General features: G+C 50.9%; 1 protein-coding gene across 2 annotated transcripts; it reads right to left on the bottom strand.

Moving 5' to 3' along the window:
• Nucleotides 1–2843: 2843 nt before the first annotated feature.
• Nucleotides 2844–19667, bottom strand: CARD10 (caspase recruitment domain family member 10). Of its 2 annotated transcripts, XM_083858984.1 has the most exons (21): nt 19568–19667; nt 17574–17792; nt 17099–17236; nt 16442–16767; nt 14389–14571; nt 13881–14036; nt 13633–13758; nt 13305–13499; nt 13068–13205; nt 12261–12376; nt 11992–12032; nt 11203–11323; nt 10542–10722; nt 9003–9126; nt 8411–8651; nt 8056–8125; nt 7617–7716; nt 7138–7296; nt 5036–5157; nt 4279–4394; nt 2844–4060 (listed from the first exon to the last, which is right to left on the bottom strand). In XM_083858984.1, the coding sequence occupies exons 1-21, from the start codon at nt 19572–19574 to the stop codon at nt 3853–3855; spliced, it is 3087 nt and encodes a 1028-aa protein (XP_083715110.1). In that variant the 5' UTR covers nt 19575–19667; the 3' UTR covers nt 2844–3852. The 2 variants fall into 2 exon arrangements, with proteins under 2 accessions (XP_083715110.1, XP_083715109.1); XM_083858983.1 differs by lacking the exon at nt 19568–19667 and having other exon boundaries at nt 17574–18064.
• Nucleotides 19668–27357: the final 7690 nt, after the last annotated feature.

A 27357-nucleotide genomic window follows, 5' to 3' on the forward strand; every position in this document is an offset into this window, starting at 1 on the left:
CCCTCTAGTTCCCAGCAAGGGATAGGGATATCGGAGGCCCTCAAAAGGTGTGAGAGCCCCTCCCAAGGACAAATATCACTATGGAAAGGAAATTTAGGGGTCAGCACCACAGATTGTTGCACGCTTTTGCTGGTTTAGTTGGATATGGGGTAGGTGACAATGCAGTCCCCTTCACACTACCTGTTGGCCACTTTACAGAGTAGCCAGAGAGATACAGAGAGACGACCAGCCCAGGAGGGGGATGATATCCATACCCCCATCTCAGCTTCTCTGTGCAGCAAGCGTGGGGACAGCAGGATGGTAGTGTTCTACATAAGATGCCAAAATCAGAGCGCCTCCTCAGGGACCTACAAGCTGTGGGCATCCAATCTCAGCATACCAAAAAAAATAAAAATAAAAAGCAATAAATTGGGGCCCAGGAGAATTGGCGGGGGTGTGTAATGGCTGCATGTGGCGAAGGACACCCCGCCCCATGCACATGTCAGATCATGGGGCCTTAGAAAAGAGGAGCAGAACAGCCTGCCAGCATCCCTCTGTTCCACACTCCCACCATGTGTCCAGCCACAGACATGTCCCAGGCACACAGGGAAGACCACCCTGCAGAGCTAAAGCCATATGCTCAGTTTCTCCACATCTCAGACATTTTCACTTTGCCCCTGTCCCTGGCTACAACTTTTTACTTTTGCAAGGAAGAAACCAGTGAATCCACTTCTCTACCCTCCTCCCCTGTATTTCTCCAAGTCTTAAAGACTCCTGCCTTCCCCTGAAGCAAGAACGTCTCCAGAGCATCTCCCATATCTCTTTGGAGAGTCCCTGCAGGTTTTATTCTTAGATCCCTTTGAATACTGATGCTTTCTTACACTGATTTGGGGCACGGGGGAGTCATTCACCTTCAGGCCTTACATTACTGCAGGGATGTAATCTTGGTGTGACTGGGATTGCTCACATGGCTGGCCAATGCTTCTGAACCAGAAATTAACCTCCGTGAGTGCTCCAGCCACATGCCAGCAGCCTCAGGCACCTGTAAAGGAAGCTTCTATAGCTCAAAGGCATCCTGCAGCACCTCCCAGCTCTGGCTTAGGAGATCATTTGGGAGGCTCAAGTGGAGCACAGGCACGGCTCCTTAGTGATGGGTCCAGAAGATATTACAAATACAATTCAAAGCTACCTCATACAGAGCATGGTGCCAGGAAACTCTGCTGGGGCAGGGGCCCACTGTGGACAGGGCTGGTGACTTCCCAGGGTGACACAGGTGCCACCTCAACAATTCCCTCCCTGGAGGGGGAAATCTTGCTCTCAGTGACTCTTTACACAGCAGTTTGCACAGGGCTGTTACAGCTTTGTACAGGTAATTGGTGCCCAGGGCTGCTAATTGTGTCGTGCCTGTTACCTAACCTGTGACTCACTCATTCCTCCAAGCAGGCAGCCACTAGCCTAGGAGGTAAAAAGAACTGGGGCTGGGGTGTGCAGCACAGAGAGGGTCATTTATGTTTGCCCTGGAGCCCTCTGCTCCACTTCTCACTGATGTCCAAAACAAGTTAAGGCTGGATTTTGAAGGCCTCAGGGGAGAGAAGCTGGATAAAGAGAGAGCCTGGAAGAACCCTGGCAGCAGGGGAAACAGCACTGCTGCTGCTTAGCTAGCTGGGCAGTGCCAGTCTGCCTCCCAAGCAACCTCCCTTTGCCTCCCTTTCCCTGTGGTGGAGAGCACCGATGGCCCAGGGAAGTGCTGGGGAACATGATTCTTTGGGAGGGTATCAAGGGCTAAGCTGGGAGCACAGCCTGACTACCCAAGGTGAAGGGGCTGCTTTTAACCCCCTTCAGCCTAGGCCCTAGGACTGGGACTGGTTCCCATTGCCAGCAGGGATTCAAGGAAGTTTCAAGCCCTGAGTCGCAGTGCCTCACACATAGTGTTTTGTCTGAATATCAAGAGCTGCTTTTCCCCAGCAAATTCAAATCTCCAAATCCATGGCAGGATGAATGGGAACTTGTTTTGGGACTTGTCTTCTCATCAGCTCAACAAGAATCCCACTTTGTTTGCCTGCAGGGCAAGTACCATCCCCAGAGACTGGCTGTGCCAGGATGCTTGGGCTGCATCCCCTGGAGTGGATGCCACTTGGGAGCTTTCATCTGGAGCCCTGTGTATGCCAGTTCCCCCTTCCCTGAGAGATGAGTTGCATGGCTCCAGGGCAGAGCAAGGACTTTGCTCTACATTTTAGTGACTGCAAGTTAAAATCTTCATTTTCTTTTCTCTCCCCTTCACTCTCGTCCTCATAAAAGACACAGGCAACTGGTTTAGAGCCTAAAATAACACCTCACAGGGGACTCATGAAGATCAGCAAGTTAATCTTTGCTCAGAGCTTCACAAATGCAGGGCATCAGCAGTGTCAAACCACAGGGGCAAGGAGGACACAGAGAGGACCTGACTCTGGTGCTGGTTGCCCATCTTCTCCCACTGACCCTAGAATCAGTGGACTCTGCCTGACCTCACGCCCCAAAAGCCCCAAGCCTCCCAGAGCCATAGACTTCATTTTCCTCTGGCATGCCTCAGGAAAGAACACCTACCACCACAACCACCACCTCTCCACAGCATGCGTATCCTGGTACCTCTCTCCTATGGCATCTGATAATGGGGGCTGCATAACAGGATTCAGGACCATACAGCCTAAGTGAGCACTGCTGTGGATACCCAAAGCCTCCACCTTGCCCCTGCCAGAGTCTGAACCCACTCTTGGCCCCATGTAAGGGCAAGAACCCCACCTTGCAGGGGTACTGTCCCCTTTTCTCCTAGCAGCATGGCTGGGCTCAGTCTCCTTGTTGTCCCCCAGGAGAGGGGGGTAGCTGGTTTGTCACTTCACACTAACCAGGGCATGGAGGGATGCAAAGCTCTAGGTACCCCAGCCAGACACAATTCAAAACTCAAGTGAATTTTTCCCTGACTTTCCTAAAGCACCCTGACCAACAGCAGTGCTGGGGAGAGGCAAGGGACTGAAAGCCAGAGGCCAAGTAGAAAAGGGAGGGGACTTAGTCTGTGGCACACTTAGCCTGTCCTCTCCCCACACTACTTGCTGTCCGACAACAACGACAGCAGTGCTCCCTCTTTCCCCTGGAGGGTTGGGCATCTGGGTCTCACCTAAAGGAGGAGAAAAATATCCCATCGTGCATCACCCATACCTTCCCAGTAACACACAAGCCCATAGCCTGCCACTCATTCCCATTATAAATGGTATTTAATTCTCCTTTACAGGCCATTTGCCAGTGAAAGGCTCCATTAATAATTTACAAGCAATGAAAAGAACAGCTATAAAATGAGGGTTTGTTGCAACCTTAGTGTCACTCCAGCCGCAGTGGGTAACAGGCATATGAATTGTGCTCCCTGTGCCTTGAGGCCAGAGGCGAGGTAGATGGGAAGAGAGGACCCAGAGCACACAAAGCCACCAGGCACGGGAGATGGTGGTGATGGGCAAAGAGCTTCAAATGTGTGTGAGAAATGCTCCTATGCAGCCTGATCCCACACAGTTCCCCTATGTTCTCTTTCTGTCAATCTGACCATGTACAAGGGCAGCCCGAGGTGACAGGGAACAGCCCACAGGGGTGGTTTCCACCATGATGATGGAAGACATCTTTCTAATGAAATACAGAAAGCTCAGACAGGGGAGGCACTATCTGTTACTTCCTGGCTCTTGGTGGCCCTCAAGGGGATGAGAAAGGCTACCCTGGGAGGCCTTAGCTACCAGCACCCCCTCAGGGAGGAAGAACACACTACCTGGAGGGACTTGGGAAGGCAGGGACCTCTGAGAGCAGCTCTCTCTTGGGGATAGTAGGTGGCAGTAGCCGCTCTGCTACCACCCTCACTCAGTCATCACCCTCCTCAATCCACAGCGGGTGGGTTTGCTCCTGGAAGATGCATCCACGAACCACCTTGGGCAGCTCCTCGGAGTGGCTCCAGGTGTGGGGCTCCACTCGGGCCCAGGAGCATGGTAGGGTATGGAGAGCCTGCTCCACACCACGGCACACCTTCAGCACCTCTGAGTCCCGCTGGCCTGCCTTGCCTAGCAAGTTCCTGTGGAAAACACAGGGGCAAATGTTACCCTTGGCATAGAGAGGTGGAGGCAGGAATGTGCTCCAATGTACAGAAAGCCAATTATTCCCCTCAGAGCACCAAACCCAGCATACTCATCCAGTGTTCTCACCTGATCCTTGTTCTGTCTCTGAACAGAGACAAGGGCTTCCCTCTCCTCCCATGATACCCTCCATCCATGCCACCCCATCTTTCCTCACCTGAGTCCTCTAACGTTCTTCTCAGTGACCTCGACATGGATAACGATGGGGTATATTTCATGTTTAATTAGATCTCTCACACCCTCAATGCCCAGCTCTAGCAGGCAGTGTTTATTCTGGAAAGGAAATTGAATAGATTTACTGATTTAAATGGAGAAAAAATAACCCCAGCCCCTGACAGTTACATTAAATCAAACCCCATACTGTGCAATATCATTGCTTTTCCAATACTAATTCCATTAAAAGTGAGATTTATGGACAGTGCCAATAGAAAAGGAGAGAATTAAAGAGCAGGGTCACCCACTCCATCACTGCCAATCCAACCCAAGAGCTCACTGGACCCCTCTCTCAGCCACAGCTCATCTTTACATTCACCTTTGTTATCGCTGTCACCCACAGCCTCACATTTCTCCCTGAGCAGAGCTATTGCCACCTTGGTGAACATGAGGAATATGAGAGCAGGGAGGTCACTTCTGAGTATGGCGTGTCCCACTGCCTCCCCCACAAACCCCCATTTGCCATTTATTTTATCTGAGTTCATCAGAGACTCAGGCAAATGTCCATATCTGCTGCTCCACAACTCCACAGCACCTCCACCTGAATCATTCTCCAAATTACACAGCCCCCAAGCAAGCAGCTCCTTCTCTATCACTACACCACTCTCCCTCTTCCCCCACTCAGCTGCCCCCTCCTCTCTTCCAGTCTGAATGAGGTGCTCCATCCTGGCCCTTTCTCCCCACATGAAAACCCTCAGCACCTTCTTCATTGCCTCCAGGATCATGTGGATTCGACCACTCTCCCTCTGGTCCTGGGGAGCAGTTCTAGACACAGGGTGCTCCTGAGCATGGGTTGCACTGGGATCCCCTCCTGCCAGCTTTTCTGTAAACCAAGAGGAAATAGAGAGAGATGTCAGCCCCTTCTCCCTCTTGCATGGACTTTCTACCTCATATCTCACACATTTGCTGCTGCACTGGTGCTTATCAAGTTCAGTGTTTATGGATTCTGGAGAGCAAGTCTAATTCTACAGCATCACACTTTGACATGCATCTCCTGCAGCTTTCTTGTAGGAAACAAGTGAGATATCACAGCTGAAGACATCTTCCATGGCAAGAGCAGCACCTTGTGTTGTACCACAGCAGCCTAAGCTGGCTCACAGACATTATCCACCCACCTCCCCACCGCCACACTCTCCCAACCTCTCCCTAACAGACTATGGCAGAAAAATATCTGGCCACTTTATCTTGCCAGATAGATTTTCTACAGGGTTTGAGTATTACACAGGCTTATAGATGGCTCCTGTAAGTGAGCACCATGGCTGAGGAAGCAAGAGGAGTGGGGGTATGCTGGGAGAGTGGGAGGAAAATGGGGACAAGCTGAATCTCCTTTTGCTGGTGGCAGCCTGCTCAGAGGCAGAACAGCACACAGCAGCCAGTGCCAGGAAAGTAGCAGAGAGATGATGCTGGGACAGAGAAGTGGGGTCAGAGCTGGTTATACAGAGCTGCAGCATGGTCAAAGCAATGCTCAAAACAAGGACAACCAGGTGTCCCTGGTAACTTCCAACAGAGGCTGACACAACATACACACCCAGACCTGGCTTGGTAGCCACAGGCTCTGCATCCCAGTGTGGCTGAGGCAAGTGCCAGGCTTTACCTGCACACCATGCTGCTCTAGGCAGCTGCCCACACTGCCACAGAAACATGAGGAGGCATCATTAAAAGGCTTTTAGGAGCTGCTTGTCCCTAAGATGGAAATAAACTAATATTTTTAGCAGAAGGCATGTTTGGAACTGGGTCTAGAGCATGTTCCAGTTATCCCAGGTTCCAGGGTGGCTGAGCATCCTCTGCCTGGTGGCACAGTACTTCCCAGGTGGACCTGAATCCTGCAAAGCCATGTTTCCTTTGCAGGCAGCTGACTCTCCTGGAAGATCAAAAGAAAATACAGGCAGCAAACAAAAGAGAAATGACTTGAGGCTCATGGAGTATTTTCCTTCCCTCACAGCAGGCAAAATTAGCAGGGGACAATGGAGTTTTTGCCCTCAGTGTAAATTCCCAATTGCAGTAAAAGCTTGGAAGCAGGCCCCCTTGCAGTGTGAGGGGGACCCTGCAGAGGGCTCAGCAGGACAGGATATATGGCCAAGTCACTCAGATGAGAAGCCCAGCAGCCAAAATTTTCAGAACTGTCCTTCAGCAAAACAGAGATTTTTCACTATCTCCATAATTATCCCGCAAACAAATAAGCCAACTCATTTTTCAGTACTGCAGTTGGCAAAGGGAGAACTCTAAACACTGGGAAAAAAGAGCACTGGAGAAGTGAGGAGGAAGGAGGAAAGAGGAAGTTTTCCTCTCTGAACATTCCCTATGTGAGAAATGCCCTTTCCCCAACAGCCTCTTCAGCCATGTGTCAGCCTCACATCAACAGGCAGAAGGAAGAGGATAACAAAACTAAAGTTGGATCCTCCCGTTCCTGGGCAGGAAGAGCTGGCATGAGGTCAACCTGCAGATCCCACATCAGCCAGGATTTTCATCTCTGGGAAGAGCCACCCAGAGCAGCAAGGCAATGCTACACCACCACGCACTCAATGGAAAAGGGAAGATCCCCACGTCTCAGGTGACCAGAATGGAGGGCTGGGTTCCCTTTGGCCCAAAGGGATAGGACACAGTTAAAAATAGCAGGGAATATCTTGCAGATCCTCAGCCCAAAAAAGTGACCTATCAACAGGTATTACGTGGGAGAACAGAGATTCCTCTGAAGAGAGATCTCATGGGCTTTCCAAGACTCCCATGAGACCAAAACTCAACCTTCCAAGAAAAGAGCAGCTCTTCACTGAAATGAACTGACAACCCATATATTACTGCCTACCTGCTGGGCATACGTGGAAGTCCAGGCGAGAGTTGGGCAAGTCCAGCAGGTTCCTGATGAGCCGTGGTGCAATGCAGCTTGGGGACAGCACCACAGGACGGGGTGTCTTGACCACCACAGGGCGCACCAGGCTGTAAGGCTTCAGGTTCATGTCTGGATCTGGAAGACAGCATTCAGGAAGAGAAAGCCAAAGGTGAGAACACAGGAGACCAGGCCAGCCTATAGACCATCCCATTGTTCTGTACCACCTCCTCATCCTGAATCATGGAGGCACCTACCAAACCATCTTATGTCCCAGGAGAGACCCCACCCTGGTCATAACACTCACTCGTGGACAGATACCCTGGATGTAGACCCCTTGCCCATTTTTTAGGACTCCCTTGAGTTACACAGCAGTTTATTCCCCACAAAAAGTTGGATGACGAGGGTACAACTGAGTCTCCAAGGGTGATGAGGCAGGCACAGGGCTAACAGCTCACCTGAGCAGGGGTCCAGCCACAGCTGCTGGGGGGGCTTTTCTGGGCTCCTCTGTGGTTTGGATTTCACCAAGCGCAGTTGGCCCAAGGCCCGTTTCTTTAGCTGAGGAGAAAGTGAGGGCAATTAGGCTGAGAGCACTGCCCTTTTCACACACATGCAAAACTGGCTGCAGAACATCCTCTGGCAAAAAGGATGGAGCACTCTTACAAAAAGCAAGGGATTAGGTCTGCCACCCATTAGGTTCAGTCTGGGAAGTGGGGAAGTGGTAGAAAAGCAGCCACAGAGCAGCAACACTGCCTGGCCTAAAAGCTTTGCTTCCTAATCCATCTGCCACCTCTATACAAGTTGGCTTACCAACAGAATGGTGCAGATTGTCTTTGAGGTGGTGAGATGGCCATGGGCACACACACACAGCCCTCATCACCTGCTTTTTTGGCTTACATTATTTCTGTGGCCTCTCTGCTGCCCAGGCATCTGGGGCTTCTCCTGGATCTTCAAAAGCTGATGAGCCCTGAAAAGACAGAAAGCTTGCACTCAATGAACTCCAGAAGCCCCATGGATCATAGCCCGCTGGGAACCTCTTCATCAATCCCACAGACCTTCTGAAGCATAGGCATATCAAAGCCCTCACTCAACCTTCCAGTCCCTCAAGGGCTCCCAAACACTACCACATTTCCTGTACAAGACTTCGTCATCCTACACTGAGAGGCGAGTCTGCAGCCCCAGGACTGCTAGGGGATGGCCAGCACAGATAAATCGGGCAGGTACCCCCTGCCTCCCTCCTCATGCTGGTTACCTGCTGTAGTTGGGCACCGTGCCCTTGTCCAGATCCCGCATGGTCAAGGGGTCAACACGAGAGCAGTACCACTCCAGCCGGCCTTTGTGCATGGTGTCTGTGACGTGCAGGATCTCCCGACACCTCACACACAGTGCATAAGGGTCAGATGGCTCCAGGAGGGACACATTGGTGCGGACATAGAACGAGTCTCCGGAAAATTTCTTGCCTTCTTCCAGGGTTGCCCACAGAGGCTTGTATCCTGGAGCATAAAACACAGGTCACCACAGGTGGGGACAGAACAGACAACAGTCACCAATAAGAAAGCCAAGTTTCCAACACAGTTGCGATGCTCTGGATTGGGGTTGGGGTGCAGAGGAGGCAAACAGACAGAAGGTCTGTACCTCTGTCCCATAACTCAGAGGATGCACAAGTCACACCAGAGAGGGAAAGCTACTGAGCTACAGCCAACCCCTGTGTCTGACATGGTGGCCTAGGACCAAACAGGAGAGGAGAGAGAGTAACTGAGATTCATCTCCAGGTTTGAGTGGAGGGTCTAGAAAGGGAGGCAGAGAGTTCAGGTTCAAAGGTGACCCAGCTGCCAGCACCTTACCTTCTAGGTCAAGCTGAAAGATGAGACTAGACGGCTCATCCCAGTGCAGCAGGCTCAGGTAGGCAACCTCCCGTGTGCAGTTCTCTAGGGAAAGCACCTCTTCCTTCAGCGATGGCACCCTCAGCTAGCAAGGACCCGATGCCATTAGACCTAAGGGCTGGAAAAGCACGCACCCCCCAGGCTCCCTCACCCATCAGGGTTACACAAAAGGTGTTACGAAGTGAGGGAGGTCTGGGAAAAACTGTATCTGAGGAAAAGGCATCCTCAGTCTGGCTCCCTCTTCTGCCTCTGAAATAACTGCTGCCAGCCATCACCCAGTCTAGATGGTGGGCTGTCATGAAAGGAAATGTGTGTGTGCATAAATGTGTGTGGGAGCAGAAGCACTGGTTTGTTTTCAATTACAGGTGGAATATTAATTCAAGTAGTACAGCTTTATTTCAAGTGGTGTCATTCTTGGCAAAACAAATGCTCTTCCCTCCTTCTAGGAGCTTTATTTAGAGCAATTATTCTTTGTAACTCAGGAGGGTCACAAAGGCCTGAGAATTTGCTCCAGAATTGACTGGTTTGCACTGGGCATGTGCAGGATGCAGGATGCAAACTGCTCTGGAAAACTACAAGGTGACAGACAACTAGAGGGACACAAAGCCATCTTAATCGTGTGACTCCTTTTTGTTCCTCCCTTCCCACAGCTCAAGGGTTTCTGAAGGGTTTCAGAAGGTCTTGGCATTTTTACATGCACAGGTAAACTCAAGTGCCATGAGACCTGGGTGGGTGTTTGTGCTGTGTAAAGCTCTAAACAGGGAGCAGTCCTGGAAAATAAGAGAAATGGACGTGGACTTCAAGCTGGGTAGAGGTCATCTTGCACTGAGGATCACTTCATACTCCTTGCATCATCTCAGGTGCTTTGCAAACCCACAAAAGGAGCTGTCCTGGGTTGACGGTGCCTCCTATCCCATATCGTGGACTACCTTGTTATGTCTAACAGCTGTCCCGTCCCATCTCCCACCTCCCACCCCACCCCGCTTTCGGGAGTGGGGCTGGGACTTTTGCTGTTGGCTCGGCTGGCACTCTCTCTCTCTCTGCTCGGCTGCTGGCTTTTTGGCTCCTCTGGCTTGGCTTTTGCCACTTGGCTTTTTGCTGCTTGGATTGCTGCTTTGCTTGCTCTTTTTCTCTTTCTGTCGCCTCTGTTTGTTTTTTTCTTCCCCTTTTTTCCCTTTCTTCCCTCCCCCCGCTTCAAGATTTGGACCGGCACCGGACCTGACCTGACCCGAGAAGCCCGAGGATCTCCAGAGCCCGCAAAAGAAGCTCTGCGCCCTCCCCCTCACAGTAACCTGAGCTTTTTTTTTCCTTTTCCCTTGTGTCGGGGGGTGTTTTTTTTTCATTTATCAGTAAACCGGGTTTTTCCACTTTGTTCGAGAAATTCCTTCCCAAACCCAGGGCTGGGGGAGGGGTGGTAGAGGTTTTGTTATTAGGGGATTCCTTTGGAGGGTCTCCCCTAATTTATCCTAAACCAGGACAGGAGCCCACTCCTAGACTCACCTCAATGAGCCGGCACCCTTCCCTGAGTCCTGCTTTTTCAACCTGTGAGCCTGGTTTGACCCACTGGACATAAATTCCTGTCCTGTTCCCTCCAATGATGGAGATGTCTGCTCCGAGCCTCTTCTCCTGGGGTGAGGGGTTGCTGGGATGACCCACACTAGTGAGCTGTACCACCAGTGGCCTGGCAAGGAGAAATGCCAAGTCTGGCAGCTGAGGTTTACTTCTTTTTCTAGGAGCTAGTCCCCCATGCCTTATGTCCACCTACAGGGTGTTTACTGCAGCACAGAGCCCATGACTCAGCATGCCATGGGCATGGGTACCAGGGTACATAGCTTACAAAACCCCACAGCCCCTTCTATCCCATCAGCCCCATCACCAGAGCCAAGCTGAGCTCCCACAGTCCTTCCCTACCCAGACAGATGCATGTCCATCCCAGAGCAACATCTCCACCCCTGCCGTAACCAATAGGACAGTGCAAAAAATTGAAGTCCTGCTCGGGAGCAGGGCCTACAGGATCTTCATTTCTCTCCTCTCCCACTAGCGAGAAAGGGATTGCAATGGGAGGGGCAGAAAGGAAGGGTTCAAACATGGTCCCTGGCAACACAAAATGGCCCCCCTCAAGCACCACCACAAAGTGCCCAGCTCAGAGAGAAGCAATCACCTCCTGGTGACCTCTTTGCATCTGGAAAGCATGGACAAGCAGATCTCCGACTTCACCCTGGTGTAGGTGCTGCTGGAAGAAGAGGAGAAGGCCCCCAGCAAGGTGCCAGGAAAAGTGCTGCCTAGGAAAGAGCAAAAGGGAGAGGGAGCACTTTACCTCTACTAATGCTGCAGGGAGCTTGTGTTCTGGGGTGGCAAGGGTCTGCCATCCTCTCCTGACTATGTTCTAGCATCTGACTGGGAAATTGAGGCTACAGGGAGACTCTAAATGGTCACTCTCAAGAAAAGAATTTCCTGCGTTTCCTGAGAACAAGCAAATCTTCGTTTCTTTAATCACCATTTTGGTCAGAAGGCAGCAGCCTGGGCCAGGCTGGATGTGGCCAGAGATCAGCCACCAGCACCCACCACAGGACCTGCCAGCAGTAGGAGCTTCACTCCAGGAGACTTACAACTCATCACACAGGTAGTAGCAGATGAAGGGAATATCCAGTAACACCCCAGGGAAAAGGTATTTCTCTCTTCTATTACCTACTCCCCTCATCAGCTGTCCATGAGTCAAACAGAGCTGATGCAAATAGCTACCTGCTCTACAGAGGAAAAGCCAACTTTTCCAGCTGCTGTGCCTGACAAGGCACAAAGGGGTATGAGGGCTCATAGTACCATGCTACAGGTTCAGAGCCCTTGCAGTGAGCTGTAGAAACCAGAGATGTGAAGGAGGGTCAGTTGTCCAATCCCTCTCCCCACAGCCCCCACTTCTTTTTAGCTAAACCCATTGAGGAAAGCCTTGTACCTGTTACATCTTCAACGCTGCTAAAGGAGCCACAGGATAAACTACAAAGGAGACATAAAATGGATCTGTAAGGTAGCCGGTTTTCCAAAGCCTGTTTGCATCCCATTCTCAATCTTAGCTCCACAGACTTCCCCACCACCCCCAAGCACCCCTCCAGCCACCACACAGCCAGCCAGCCTTTCCATTCAGTTCTCATCCTAACCCTGCCAGGCAGCTCTCCCTGGACCCCACAGACCCCACAGAGGAGACACGCAGCCCCCAGCAATCACCTTTTGTGGGGCATGCACCTCTCTTCCCACTGCCGACGGAGGATGGAGCCGGTGCAGGGAGGGAAGGGGAAGGTAGAAAGGCGGTTGATATCCTTCTCACTGTCAGGAGTCGCGTCCTTGGGGAGAGTGAGAGACATGCTTGTCAACATCAACACCCACCACCACTTCTCCTCGCCCTTCAGGCCAGGGGAGCAAACAGCTCCTTGGCTACCACAACCCTCTTTAGGATAATCCACATCCCTCCAAACTCCCAGGGAGTTCTTTTACAGAAGCAGATAGCTCAGGTAGAGATCCATGACACTGCAGCCCATCTTTTTGCAAACTATGGGAGCAGTAGCAGATGAAGAGACTGCATTCAGCCACCACACACAGAGGTGTGAGTAACCAGTGGAAATGCCCATTCAGGGTGCCCTGAGACGACAAGTTCAAGGAGTCAAAGGAAAGACCTTGACTCCCTTAAAGACTATATGAGGCTGCTACAAGGTTCAAAAGAGTCTGGATTTCTCCTCTAGCATGCGTAGATTAAACAGCCTTTTAGGGAGGATAGCATCTTACATGAGGTTGTTGGTCTCTAGGTATCATATGGGATGAAGAGTTTTCACACACTTTAGGATGGCATTGGCCAGTTGGTTAGAGACTGAGAGCTCTGCATCTGAGATCTGCGCACACCTTACACACCACCCCGCGCCCAGTCTTCCACTGCGTCACAGCCCCATGATGAAGCCACTTTAATGCCTGTGTGCCCTTCCTGAGCAGTGCCTTCACTGGCCTCAGTTGAGGGCCAGCCTCACATGGTCAAGCACTCACCATGCTCTGAATGGCTGGATCCCCTGGCATTGTGGTAACAGAAGTGCCCAGAGTATCTATGAGTCCATTTGTAGGGTTGTCTATGAGGCTCCAGGTGCTGCTGAGGTTGGAGCAGAGGGAGTAGGAAGAACTGCACATCTGGGAGAGAAGGGACTCCATCATCCCATTTGCATCCCCCAGAAATCAGTCCTGACCCCTTTGCCTTCCCTCTTTCCCTTTCCTTCTAGGCACCCTCACCTTGCTGAGGCTGCGGCCACCTCGGCACCGCTGCAGCTGTGCCTGCAGAGTGCTGTTCAGCCCTTCTGCCTGGCTCAGCTTGCTTAGGAGCTCATCCCGCTCCTCCTCCAGGGCCCGCACACGTTTGCGGTAGTGGTCCTTCTCAATCAGGCTCTGGGAGTATTGCAGCTGCACCCCATCACGGCTCTGGATGGCCTGCAAGAAGCCAGACTGAGAGCAAGAAAAGATACAGAACTGCATTGCTGATTCACACCTCCCACCCTGGCCTGGCTGGACAAGACCACTGGGGAAGGACAAGGTATCCAAAGCCCTGTGAGAAGCAATTTACCTGGTCCCGCTCTTTTTCGATCTCCTCCAGCTGCAGCAGGACTGTGTTCATACGATGCTTGTAGAGATCACAGTCCTTCTGCAGTGTCCGATATTTCAACTGCAGATCTTCCACCTCCTGGAGGTACTGGTAACAGCAAGCAACAAGCATTAGCTTTTCTGAAAGTGACTGCTTTACAGCCCCCTCCCTCCCCTCTCTTCCAGGCCCTGCTTGGTGTGCAGGGACAGAGACAGCGATGAATGCTCTACCTTATCTCTCAGCTCTTCGGCCCACTGCAGCTCATTCTGCAGGGAGTTGAGTTTCTTACAGAGGTCCTGCCGGTCGTCTTGGGCTTCCTTCCAGTCATGCTCCAGGATGTCCAGGAGGATCTGCTCAGAGCCTGGCACTGGGCCGTCACCGGGTTTCTAAAAGGTGAGAAGGTGCTGTCAACTGCACCACAAGCACCAAGAAAGCAACAGACCAGGACAGTGACTGGCAGATTGGCACAACTGCCATCATCATCCTGCATCAATCTGCTGTGCACTCCAAGGCAAAAAGTCACACTTGTGAGCACAATCAAGAATTACAGAGCTGGAAAAAAGCACCCATCACTACCCAGATGCAATAGCGGCCACCAGAGCCAAGCAATATGCTCAGAGGATGGGACGGGCCAGGCCAAACCAATGATTTCCCCATCTTTCCAGTGGCTATGTAAACAGCACTGGGGGTGGCCCAGGAAAGGAGGTGACCTGGAGCCTGCCCTGCCCTGGTAGGTACCTGCAACATGCCCTGCAGCTCCTGCAGCGATGCCTTGAGCCGCTGGTTCTCAGCCCACAGCTCAGACACGGTGTCAGGGTGGCCCTGCTCCTCTGCCTCTTGCTGAGGTGGTGCCGATGGCTGTTTCTGCAGCAGGCTGCACTCCTCCTCCAGGCTGGAGACTTTGCATTTCAGCTGGTCCACCTGCAACCCAGGGAAGAAGCAGTCTGACACACATGGCCCTGTCTCTCTGCCTTATTAGGAGAGTGAAGCAGAGAAGGTGCTGAGAAGAAAACAGGTCTGGAGGCAAGTAAGGCACAGGAGGCAACCATAGGTAACCATGTGAAGAAGTATCCTACTGCTGGGCCAAGGTTCACAACACAGCTGCACACAAAAGCCTCTCCCTCATGGAAATAAGGAAGACACCCTTGCATAAGCAGATTCAGGATCATCTCTTGGTGCAACAACTTTCTTGCTACCCTGGGGCATCCACAGTGCAGCTGGCCTGTAGTGATGTGGAATTTACTGGCCTTGACTGTGGGTGGATATGGGACCTCTGGTGCACTGCCAGGGCTGGCAGCTGTGAATATCTCCTAGACAGACTCCTAGACAGCTGGGAAACAAATTCACAGCAGAAAAATCCACTGCATTCCACTACTCAGTGTGGGAGGCCACCTTGGGCCTGGGAGGTGTTTGAGGTTCAAGCTACTGGAGGCTGCAGAGTAGTACAGGAACATCTTAATTCCCTGGCCTGGTCTCAGACTCCTCCATGTCACAGGAGACAGCGGAGGTCAGAGACTTAAGAATAAGAAAGGTCCTCCTAGACCTGCAATGACTTAGATTAATCAGAGAACCAGTTTCACAGGTAAGTAAGGCTTTGAGAGGAAATGGAAGAGGAGAAACCTATCAAAGCCAAGAAGCACTGCTGAAATTGCCAAGGAGGGATTCAGGAACTGAATTACTTACTTCTGTGACTCTACCCAAAAGACCTACAATGACTTTTTGAGGACCAAGACACTTCTGGACCCAAGAGTCAGGAGGGGAAGGCAAGCTGAGACACTGCCTTCAGGGGAATTTCTTCAGCCCAAAGTTACCTATAAGTGATTCATCCCCTGCTCCAAAGAGGCCCAGGGGAGCTGGCATTGGCAGGAATACCAGAAAAAAGGTAAGGGAGGATCCCAGCACTGGCAGAACAGAATGAGGTATGAAAAGTAATCACAAGGCTGTGTGAGAAGTCCAGGCTCAGATTGGTAGGGGGAACACCAGAAGGCAGCAGAGCACTTAAAAATAAGGGCTATTAATAGGTTCACAGTAGGGCTGTCCTTGCCCTGGCAGGAAATGGGTACGTGTTTGCAGGAGGTGAGAGCTTGGCAGCTGGAGTACAGTGTCACAAATTCCTTCAGCTATGCAGGGCATGAGTCTTACAAATGTCATGAGAGACACAAGGAGGTGGTGGGGAGTGGCAGGGGGAGTGGAGTCTGGGCCAAAAAGCTCCTTAGCTCAGCAAGGCAGGCTAGGCAGCTCCAGACAGCCCACACGCACCCAGTGTGGGTGGCTGCATAGCCACCGGCCTCATTAGAGAGAGGAAAACACAAACCCTTGAAGGGCAAAGAGTAAATACACACAGCTTGACAGAGTGAGCTGCCTGCTGCCTGCCTGTGCTGCCCAGAGAGCAGAGCAGGCAGCACAGGGCAGCAAGCACAGGCAGGAGCATGCAGGGCATCTTGTTATGCCAGCAGTCAGGCTGAGCATCCAGGGATGCCAGGGACGTCATCAGCCCTGCTTCTGGCTCCTCTAGTGATGTACCTCCAACTACATCAGTTGGCAGGAGCTGATGATGTATCTCCAGCTGCCCTTAGGCAGTGACAAGCCTCCTGCACTCTGTCCATATCTCAACCTCTCTGCAGGGCACATTTCCATCAAGAGCAGGGCAGAATCCCCAACACACATCCTGTGTGCCATCAGCTTCTTCATGCTCACAACCCACCACATGCAGACATCCATGTGCATCCTTCTTGGCCATCAGACCCCCACCACATCCCACTTCACACCCTTGTGCTCCCCAGGATCCTACCAGCAGCTGCAGGTCCCTGCTCCGCAGCACGGCCATGTTCTTCTCCTCGCAGAGCTGTGCATAGCGCATGGCCATCATATAGTTCTCATCCTTTAGCCTCAGCAGCTCCACACTGTTGGAGTCCCACTCCTCTCTCAGCCGCTGGCAACGCTCCTGCACCTTCAGGAGCTCCTTCAGCTGCTGCTCCAGACGGACCTGCTCTTGCTCCAATGCCTGGTTTTTCACCTGGAGCTGGTGTTCCTTCAGCAGGTGCTCTTTCCGTTGAGCCCTCACTTTCTTCACCTCCATCATCAGGAACTGAGTAAGCCCCTCAGGGCCTTCTTCATCTGGGGAGAGACAAAGGAGAACTTATTCTTGGCTGCTGAAACAAGGGTAACCCCAAGAAACAGATTTGCCCAATGCTCTGTTCTCCACCAAGAGATGACAAGTTCTCGTGAGGGTTTGCAGCCCTTGTTGTCCCAGGCTTATGGCACTACACTCTATCATACTTGTATACGTGGCTCCCTCCCTGCTAGTTCCAGAGTACAGAACTGTCAGGATTCCTCACACGCCACCAGCATGAACCATGTTTTATGGAGGCATGTAAACTTGCACAAAATTTTCTGACCCTTCCTATGCAAGCAGCAGCTGAAGAGAGAACAGAACACCTGCTCCTACCCAGGATCATAGAGCAGCGCTGGGCTGGTTCCCTCCCCGTGAGCCGCATGTAGTGCTCTGGGTAGTAAAACTCCAAGGATTCCAGGAAGGCTTCATAGCCTCGCTTCCCACGGCGCCGAAGGATGTCCATCAGGTAGCCTGGAAGAACAGATAAAAGAGCTAGTATGAACTCCGTGCAAAACAGAGAGAACACTGTGTAGGCCCACTTCATGATATGAAAATAGCATCTCCATCAGTTCTACTTCCATCCACAAAAATGGGAACGCCTAGAGGAGAGAGAATGAGGTGATTGTACTGCCCTCTTCTCTGTACATGCAGGGGGAGGATCACAAAGGGACACCCTGGGTACAGAGCACCTCAGAAAGCAAGAAAGATGAAGGAGTGGTGCAGTGTGTGTAGCATCCACTCTGTGTCAAAACCAGGTTACCCCCCCCAAACCAGGCCCATCCAAGTGCAAGTTTGTGTCTTCTCCCACCTGTCTGGTTGCTCTTGCAAGGGAATCGGCATGAGTTCAGCACCTCCTCCTCATCCTGCTCATCTATGACGCGGCACTGGCGCAGGTACGGGGTGAGCTTGGCTGGGTTCAGGGAGCGGGTCAGCTGGTGTCGTGCACTCTCGATCTTCTCCCAGATGGTACCTTCTTCCTCCTCCTGCTCTGAAATACTGCTGACTTGGACAGGCACATTCTCCACAGCTAGAAGGATAAAAGGAAAGGATAAAATGATGAGGAATAATGGAGGAGCACAGCTGGAAGGCATGAGTAGGCACTGGAGAACATGAGTCCAGGTATGATCCTGTAAACGATCCATTAGTCTTGCAAATGGGACTCAGATACATTACAAAACATTTTATATATAAATGGGTTCAGCAGGATCTTGAGTGTTCACCTAGAGCCTTAGGTATGCAGAAGGCAATACAGTAGGAAGTCTAGAGAAGATACCATCCTTATCTCTCAAACATTCTTAAATCCCCCCATCCATCACACATCTTCCCTTTTGTCCCATCCCTGAGAATGGGAAACTCTCAGGACCAAGAGTTTGACAGCCTGTGACATGCTTTGTCATACCTGGGGCTGGAAAGTATCCAGCAAATGAATCCCTGGCACTGTGCACCAAGCATTGGTGACCAAACAAGTTCTCAAGGGCACCATCCCACAGAGAGGCTTGGTTACAAGTACTGGAATCAGCAGGAATGAGGATATCTTTTATGTATCTTCCACATAGCCCTGTGGGGCCCTGAAAATATGTAGCAACAAGGCAAGCACTGTGCCAACCAAATAAAGCAGGAGAGAACTCCTCAAGTGAATGGACCAAAACTTCTCAGAGCCAGGGTGAAATAGCTCCATTAAGTCCTCCAAGCTGTGATGGAGGAGGTACGCACAATGTGCTCTCTCTGCAGCTATGGATCAACTCAGTGTTACCTATTTTCACTCAAGAAATGAAGTCTTCTCCACAGGCCAGCACAAATCCTTTTAGCTGTCGAGACAAAGCACAGCAAAGATCTCCAGAGACTTAGAAGCCATTTCTCCTCTAACATGTGCATAGTTACCTACTTCTCTGGTGCTGGCATTAAGTCCAGCTTTCGTAGCCCAGGCACACAAACATCCCCAGGGGCAGGGCAGAGGTTCACGTTCCAGTGGGGAAGGAAATGTCCTAGTCTTTTTCCTTTTCTTTGGAAATTTGGGGGTAAAGTTCTGTTGGGTTTTGGGGTTTTTTTTCTTTCTTGTGGTGAAAACAGTATCATGCTATTGCAGACAGCCAGCACAACAAGGTGGATGGCTAAGAGAGCTGTGCAGAAGTTAATCCTCCAAATACAAACAGAGGAGGCTTGGGGTCTGACAGATGAAAGATAGCAGGAACAGAGAATTGTTGACACCACAGAAGATTCCCAAGTGTCTCATTTTCTGCACCAAAGAGTTTAGGAGCCTAAATAGAAATACAGATATGGATTGTTCTAGGCTGAATAAAAAGTGTTTCTTGCAGAAACTGAACTCTCATTTGAGACTCTTGCCACATAGACACAAGTATGCTGGAGGAGGACACAGCAGATTTATCCCTTTAAGTCAAACTGTTTCTCCAGGAAACTCAAGCTGGCTGTGCAAGCCGCGACCAGCTTCTCGGCAGGCAGGCTCGGCAGAGAGCGAAGGGGAGAGGGAGGGAGAGAAAGAGAGGGGAGGAGTGTGCAGAAAGTTCCAGACCAAGTAGCCCAGCTCCCGCCCGGAGTAGCCCCCTCCCGGGCGGAGGGAGCGCTTCCCTTTCGCCGGTCTGAAGGCGCTCTTCGAGAAATGCCGAAGCGGAGGCCGTTCCTGGGGAAGAGGAAAAGAAGCGCAGACATCCCCCCCACCACCACCGCCACTCCCGATCCAGGGCGAAACTCACGTCCCGGGGCGATGCCGACGAGCAGCCGAGGGGGTCCAGCGGGGCTCCGCCGCCCCGAGACCCCGTTTCCGGACCGGGGCTCGCCCCTTACCTGCCATCGCCACTCCGGGAGGCTGCTCCCCGCTCCTTCCGAGCTGCCGCCTCGCCGCCCCAGCAGGTGTGTCTGAAGCGCCCTCCCCACCCCGCCGCAATTTCCCACCCTCTGTCCCTACCTCCCTCCCTCTCTCTCTTTCCCTCCCTCGTCCAGCCGGCTGGAAAGAAGCCGGCAGCCCCCGGGCTATGGAGAGCTTAGCTCTGCCCACCTCCGGGGTCGCGAGGCACTCACCGGCGGGGCGGGGGCGGATCCCTCTCGGTCACTCCCGGTTTCTCAGAGCCTTCGGCTGCTCCTCACCTGGACGAACAGGGAAAGGGTTTTTCTCTGCGTGTGCCCTGTCCTTCTAACTCGCCTAGGTCCCCAGTGCCGGGACAGAGCTACTACCCGGAAGGATGTGCCTCGCCAGCCACTTCTCTTCCGAAACGCACCCGACAGGGGGAAGGGGGGTGCCCACCTTGTCCAGGACCCTGCCTGGGCAGGATGGGGGTCTCCTCGGCAAGGCACAGCCCCCTCGGGCTCTGCTGCAAAGAAGAGATTCATAAGGAGAGGTTTCCTTCGATTCCAAGGCTGCGGAAATTGTAGCCAGGCTACCCAAGTTGTAGGCCTGGTTCTGGATGGAGGGGGATCCAAACAAGAGGAAATAATTGAGAGTGCTGGAAAGATGCCTGATCCAGGCCAAGAAGCTATCCCACAGGCTAGATTTTGGCCCCAGTCCTCAGGTGTGTCCGTGGGTGGAACAAAGTGTGGAGACACCCCAGGGCAGTGTGATGGAGCTGTACTCGACGGCATGCTGGGGCTTACAACCTGGGCCTGACCCAGCCCTGAGTTGCCTAGGCCAGGAGTGGATGCTGGGAAGCCATCCTCTGGTCCAAGTGCCACAGCAATCCCAGGAGTGGACCTGTGTGTCCACACAGCATCTCAAAGAGTTTGCACAGAGTACCCTCCACACCTGCCACATACTCAGTTGCCCAAATCTGTGCATACCACTGATCAAAGAGGACTCTGGGAGAGATGGAACTGGACACCAAAATCAAGCCTCCCCCTTCAAGGCTAAGATGTTTTTCTCTAGCAACCTTATTTCACTCTCATTTCATCACTCTCAGCTCAATAACCAAGCTATGCAGTGCAGGCTCTGTGAAAGAAATTCCCAATGCATTATCAAGCTCATCCGAAATGGGAGTTCCCTGATTCTCCCCAGCCTTGGAGTCAGCCCACAGGGTAGCCCAGAGTACTGCTGTGCATCCCTCCAGGGCTCTGAACACAGCATGAAGGAGCCCTGCATTGCTCCTACCCCTGCCAACACACTTGGAAAAGGGAGGTGCCTTCAGCACCCCTCCACTGCAGCTTCTAAACCCCATATCTGCACGGGAATCTTCCTCTTCTCATTCACATAAGGGAAGAAGTGGATGTATGAACTGGGCCACCCTTTCCTAAAGAATTTCTGCTGCACCCAAAGTGAACATCTTCATTTGTTTCTCCTCCAGGGTCAATGGCAGGGCTCCTGCACCAGTTTCAGTAAGGTGATTTAAGGGAAGGGAGGCTTTCATGAGACCCTTTCCCCATGCTGCTATGTTCTTTTCAGGATCAAGCACAACCACCACCTGGGAATTGAGAGTGTATCTGTGTGACTCACAGAGCACACTGCCTTTTTGTTGCAAAATATAAACAGATGTTGAGAAAATGCCAGGCATGTGCATGCACATGGGGCTTTCAGCAAACTGCCCTAGGATGGCATCCATCCCAACAGGCACAGGTTGACACCCTGAGCACATGAATTTGTTGTTGACTCGCTCTCCCTGGGAGGGGTCGCAACAGCCCCCTCCCCTCCCTTGTAAGCCCAGCACTGCACAGCTCCCACACAGAAGGTATGGTGACCCAGGACCACCAGCATCCAGGCATAGCTCTGTCTCCAGCCCTTACCTCCAGCCAGAGGCATCCAGATGAGTGATGAAAAGCAAGTACAAGCAAGGCTGCCTGCTGGGAACCTGTTCTGACTCAGGCCATGTCAATTTTTGCCTGCTAGTTATTCTCTCGAAAACAACTCAGATCTCTCTCTTCCCCTCTCTAGTGAAAAGACTTCCTGAGCCGGATATTATGTGGTGATAGAAGATAAGATCTTCACAATCCTGATAAAAGTCCCAAACCAAAAGTTGGTTTCTCTCATTCACACAGAAACCAACTCAAGGCTGATGACAAAGAAATCCTCTTCCTCCACCCACCCTGACCCCACGGGCAGTGGCTGCACTGCTTTGTGACTCAGAGCACTCAGACATCAGACAGAGCAGATCCCTCATCAAGAACAGCTAAAGAAATATCTTCACCCTAGATTGCCCACAGAAGAGTATCAGACATCCAAGTCCAGGGAAAAATAAATAATTCAATAATTGACTGGTACTGCAATAAGGGCAGATCCTTAGACTAAGTGACTAATTTCCTTAATTTTTTTACAAGCTCCATTACCTGTTCTCCTTCATGGAGAGTCTCTGAGCTTGGCAGGTACTCTACAAGCAAGAAGATAACCCCTGGCTCTGGGCTGGGTAACTGATCCGAACAGCTCCTGAGAGGAACAATACATTCCATGCTTGTTTTTTGGCGAGGGTGTAGAGGCACAGGGATGCTTTGGAGGCTCATGCTTTGGAGAGAAGCTGCAGTTGTATAAGACAACCCTAGTTTCCTGGAGATACACAATCCCACCAGACTGCACATGCTTACAGCTAGGTATAAAATTTCCAAAGTAGCTTTACCACTAGCACTTGCTTTTGTGCTGGCACACTTGAGTTCACACTAGGAATGACACTGGAGTGTTGGGGTGGGGTATTTTTTTTGTTCTTGTATTGTTGGTTTGGTTTGTTGTTTTGGGTTTCTTTTCAAATCCTAACCAAAATAGTCGCCCTGGTAAAACTTTTCAAGCCACATGGGCTTACACAGAAAATCTATAACAAGCTAGCAAATGGTGACCCATGTGTCCTTCCCACCAGCAGCGGAGGGGCTTAGCACACATGGCCCACAGACTGTGGCAGGCTGCTGGGTTTTCTGCAGAACCTTGAGGTGTGGGGTGAGGGATGGCACTAAGAGGTCAGAGGGATCCCTCAGAGGCGAGTGAGCCCGTGCTGTGAAGAGCTGGGCTGGATAGCCCTCAGCACTGTATTGTTTGCCCCTGCCTGGAAATAGCTTTAGAAAGGTCTGAGGAGGGGCAGGAATTCAATAAATTCCTGACTGTGTGGCTAAAATGCCATTGGTACAAAGCTCCAGCTCTGGTTACAGATGGTGAGCTGGGTGCTCTGTAAAGTCTTGCCCTGTGTTTGGGGAAGCACAATAAATTTACAAATTCTAGACACAGTGTCTAGAATGTGAGCCAGTCAGAACATCTTCAGCAATATATTTCTTGCTTGTTGTGGGGTTTTTTTGCTAGCTTTTTTTAAATATTTTTTTCTTCCCCAATCAAAATGAGCTATTCTTCTTGCAGACTGGTGATCTGCAGAGACTTACAGCTTCCACTGAAGTTTTAGGGGGAAGGTTTGCTAAGGTCTCCAGGGTGATCTCCCAAGTCAGGTTGAGGAAGTGAGTTTGAAATTATTCCCCTAATAATAAAAACTTCCACCCTGCAATAGCTGTTCCAACACAAGATGGTGTCATGAAAAAACTCTGCAGTTTCTGTTCCTGTGTGGAAGCAAACAAATGCCAAAACCACAAAAGAATTTGTGAAACAGAATTACCAACTCCAACCTGATACAATTGGCTCATACACTGCTTCATGCTGGATTAGTTAACACACACAGAAAAAAAAAACTTTTCTTAATGACACTCATCAAACTTAGTGTTTATATTAACAGCCTTTGCAAGGACTTTGACTACCTGCTCTTTTGCCTGACACTTTTAATAGCAGATGTAAGACTGCTGGAGCACACTGACGGTGGTTTATTCCCTTCACAGTAGTGACTGCAGAAGGAAGGAGGAATGAGGAATAAGATCCCCCCTCAAAAACCGAGTGGCCTTTATAGCAGGAAGGAAATGTGTGTATCCCTGTGGAGATAGCAAAACAAGCAAATATTTCCGTCAGCATTCCTCCCCCTTACCACACGAACACACCCATTGCCTGGAGCTACAGGAGGAAAAAGCATGTGGGAGCCTTTTGGTAAGATTTTGGCAAGAAATCTGGGTTCTCATTAGGGCACCAGAGGTGTGCAGGGCCACAAGGAAGACCTGAATTAGAGCAGAATGACGGGATTAGAGTCACTAGAATGAGCTTTCTTGCTCCAAGGCTGCCCAGCTGCCCCTGGCAGAGGCAGCCCCTGGGCTCAGCAGTTGCTTTATTCTTAAACATTATCCCAGTGGGATTAGTCCCAGCTTTTTTTCCCATCTCTCTCCAGAATATAAGCCAATCAAGAGTCCATCTCATTGGTCATTGTGAATCCAGTCTGGTTGGTCACCCTTTGCGAGAGGACCATTAAAGTCTGCCCTCAGCTGCATAAGAAGGGTTTGAACAGTGACAGCACAGAGGTTATAGTGAATACAGGGGAGCAATCTGCTCTCCCCAGATATGACCCACTCTATCTAGAAACTGGGAGTGAATTCAGCTGTCCAACAAAGGATCTGCCTTTGTTTTTTACTGGTACATGTGCAAGCACAATTTGTTTCTCAGGGAGAAGAACCACATGGACTGAGGGTATACCCACAAAGAGCAGGTACCTGCTTCGAGAAGAAAACGAATTACTGTCTAAGAGGAGAGGTGGTGGGGAATAGAGCCAAGAGAAGGAACAAACCCAATGGCATTTCAACTGCAGCAAGCAACAGCTCACCAAACCTAGCCTGTTTGCCTTAGTGTCTCTTTGCACACCAAGGCTGCAGCCACCAGAGGTCAATGTGACCACAGGAACCTCACCCAGCTGCTGGCTACTGCACCCCCTAGAAACTGGGACATCAAACACAAGTATGAGTAGTGTTTTCCACTTCTTAGGACATAACTTTGGGACAGATTTGCATGTAAAACAACATTCAGTGCATTAATCACAATAGGACCTCAGCATTATCCTGGGGGAAAAAAATATTTTTGGGAATGACAATGTCTCCAGTTAGCATCCTGCAAGCCCACTGAATTGAGACTCTTATTTGGCTGTGGACCCCACAAGTTCTCCTGACACCCTGGGCATGTCTCAGTCCTACTGGTTTCAATGTCACTCAGGTATTTTCACCAATGCCAGCCTTGGTAGTAGGAAAGGGGTGGAAATGGGCAATCTGTCCTTCCCTGAGTCCCACTTCTGCTTTCTGGGATATATGTCTGTCATAGTGAATGAGGTCTGCCCCAGATCCAGGCTGGCTGGATAAAACAAGTAGCTGACCTGTAGCCAGAGAAAGGCAAATGGGTTGAATGAGGCAGGGTCATCAGTCTGGGTTAGAAGCCAGAAAGGGATTATGAGAGTGCAGAACAGAATTCAATTATGTCTAGATAGCTTTGTAACAGCCAGCCATTCCTCTGCACTCTCACGTGTACCAGTTCTCTATCTCCCCTATGTTCTCCCTAGAGCCCCTCAAACAGTCAATGAGAAGCCCTTTCCATCCTGGCCTCTCAACTCTTTCATCACCTATGTGGGCACCCACCTAGTCAGAGCATAAAAAACACTCCTACTCCACCTACAGCAGAGCTCTAGCCTTGTGGGATGGACAGGTTTCCCCAGATATCTTCTCCAAGAAGACTCCACTGCACTGCAGGATCATCAGTGACCCCCTCCACAAGGCCACTTGCCCAGACCAAGCATGTTTCCACCATCTCCCAGGGGCATTAGCTTAGGGTGGGAGCAAAGAAGGACCAAGAGGCAAACTCTGGCTTGTCTTTGCAGGGCAGATGAAGGCAAAGACACTGAAACAGTGAGAAGAACCAGCTCAGATGTCATCACAGAGATGAGCAAACCGTCTGTAAGCAGTTTGAATTCAGAAGAACAAATTGTCACCAAGACATCAGCTGCTTAGCTGGGAGTTCTGCTCACCCCACTTCAGAAATACTCTGTATGCTTCAACAGGAGGAAATGAAGAAGCACAGGTGGAAAACATCGCTTTCATCTTCCCTTCCTTTTCTCTGAGATGATCTAAGTCCTGTATGGGTCCTCTCCTGAGCTGGTATACATGCCCCAGGGTGTTCAGCTGCCAGAGTTCCTGAGTCACTGTCAGGCTGAGACTGGCCAGATGCTGATGGAGGATAGGCAGGAGGGGTGATACCATCCCACCACACTCATACTAAACAGGTGACATATCAAGGAAAGGGACAGGTCAGGACTATATCAGAATCTTTTCCTCTTGGCTGGAAAGCAAAGCAAACCTGTCCAGGACATGAACACAGAAAAGAGCTGAGTACATGCTAAGAACACAGAGTCTCTGAAGAGAAGGCAGAGAACAGCCAAGTGCTACCATCTCTTGTAACACTGCTCCAGAGCCATAGGGTGTCACCACCTCACCAGCCAACTCCTTGGGGAAGGAGGTGGTTGGGCAAGGTCAAAATGCTTTGGGTCAGCCTGGCCCTTAACTGGAGCCCTTGCAAAGGGAAGGATATGGGGAGCCAAGGGCTGTGCCTGTTCCTGCCCCACAGACCTGCCAGGACTCCTTGCTTCTGACTGTTGGGCCCTTCCCAAGACCCTTCATGGAATGGCTTTAAAGTGATAGAGAGCATGTTTGGATTAGATATCGGAAGAAATTCTTAACTGTCAGGGTGGTGAGGCACCAGAACAGGTTGCCCAGATAAACAGTGGAAGCTCCATCCCTGGAAGTGTTCAAGGCCAGGTTGGATGGGGCTCTCAGCAACCTGGTCTAGTGGAAGGTGTCCCTGCCCTTGGCAAGGGGGTTAGAACTGGATGAACTTTAAGGTCCCTTCCAACCCAAACATTTTTATTATTCAGTGATTCTATGACCTAAACTGCACTCAGCTATTCTTATCCTACAGCTGCTGCACTGAGCCAGGCCTGGGCTTACTTGTGAGACTACAAAGGGTCTGTAAATCTCATCCTCCTGTTAATGCTGCCTAATGGTGTGTCCTCCAGGGCATCCACCAGAGGTGGCACAGAGCACCCCTCAACCCATGTTCCGCATGAGCCAAGGACTACAAACCAAAGCTGAGATATGAGCAATTCAGTACAGATGTGAAGCCAGAGCCAGAAGCTGAGCCAGAGCAGTATGGTGCCAGAAGTAAAGAAAAGAGCATGGCATCTTGGACCTCATTTCTTTCTCTGCATACCACCACTGACGCCTTGGGAAGGCTGACCTGGAACAGAGACAAGACAGCTAAGAGAATAAAGTAGGTATTTATTAAAAGGCCTTTGGGGATACACCTTGTACAGGCAGTACAAGAACCTGACCAGGGCTACACCCAAGATGGACTTAAAATGGTCACAAAATGGACAACTGGTCGTAAGGTCTTACCCTTTTATAAGTTTTGGTCCATTTACATATTGGGGTTTAATTGTCCAATTACGGCCTCAGGTTATAAAGTCCCATCCTTGTTTTCTCTCTTCAATCCACCATTGTTTATGCTTTTGGGCCTGAAAATCTGTAACTGTTGTCCTTGCTCTTCAGCAGGAAAAAGATTTGTTTTGTCTAGCTACTCTGTGAAGAGAACTTACTAGCACATAATATGAGGCTCAGAACTACACACCTAGGCAGCACGGAATCTGGAAAACATGAAAGCCAAAACTTAAGGCATCACCACAGCCACACCAGATGCCCTGCAGGATGTGACTCTACATAACATGGGAGGTCTCCAGCCCTTCTGGCTGCTGTATGGAATCTGTTCTGTAGCCATC

The sequence above is a fragment of the Zosterops lateralis genome (genome assembly GCF_965231275.1).
Source record: "Zosterops lateralis genome assembly, chromosome: 4".
Taxonomy (NCBI): Eukaryota; Metazoa; Chordata; class Aves; order Passeriformes; family Zosteropidae; genus Zosterops; species Zosterops lateralis.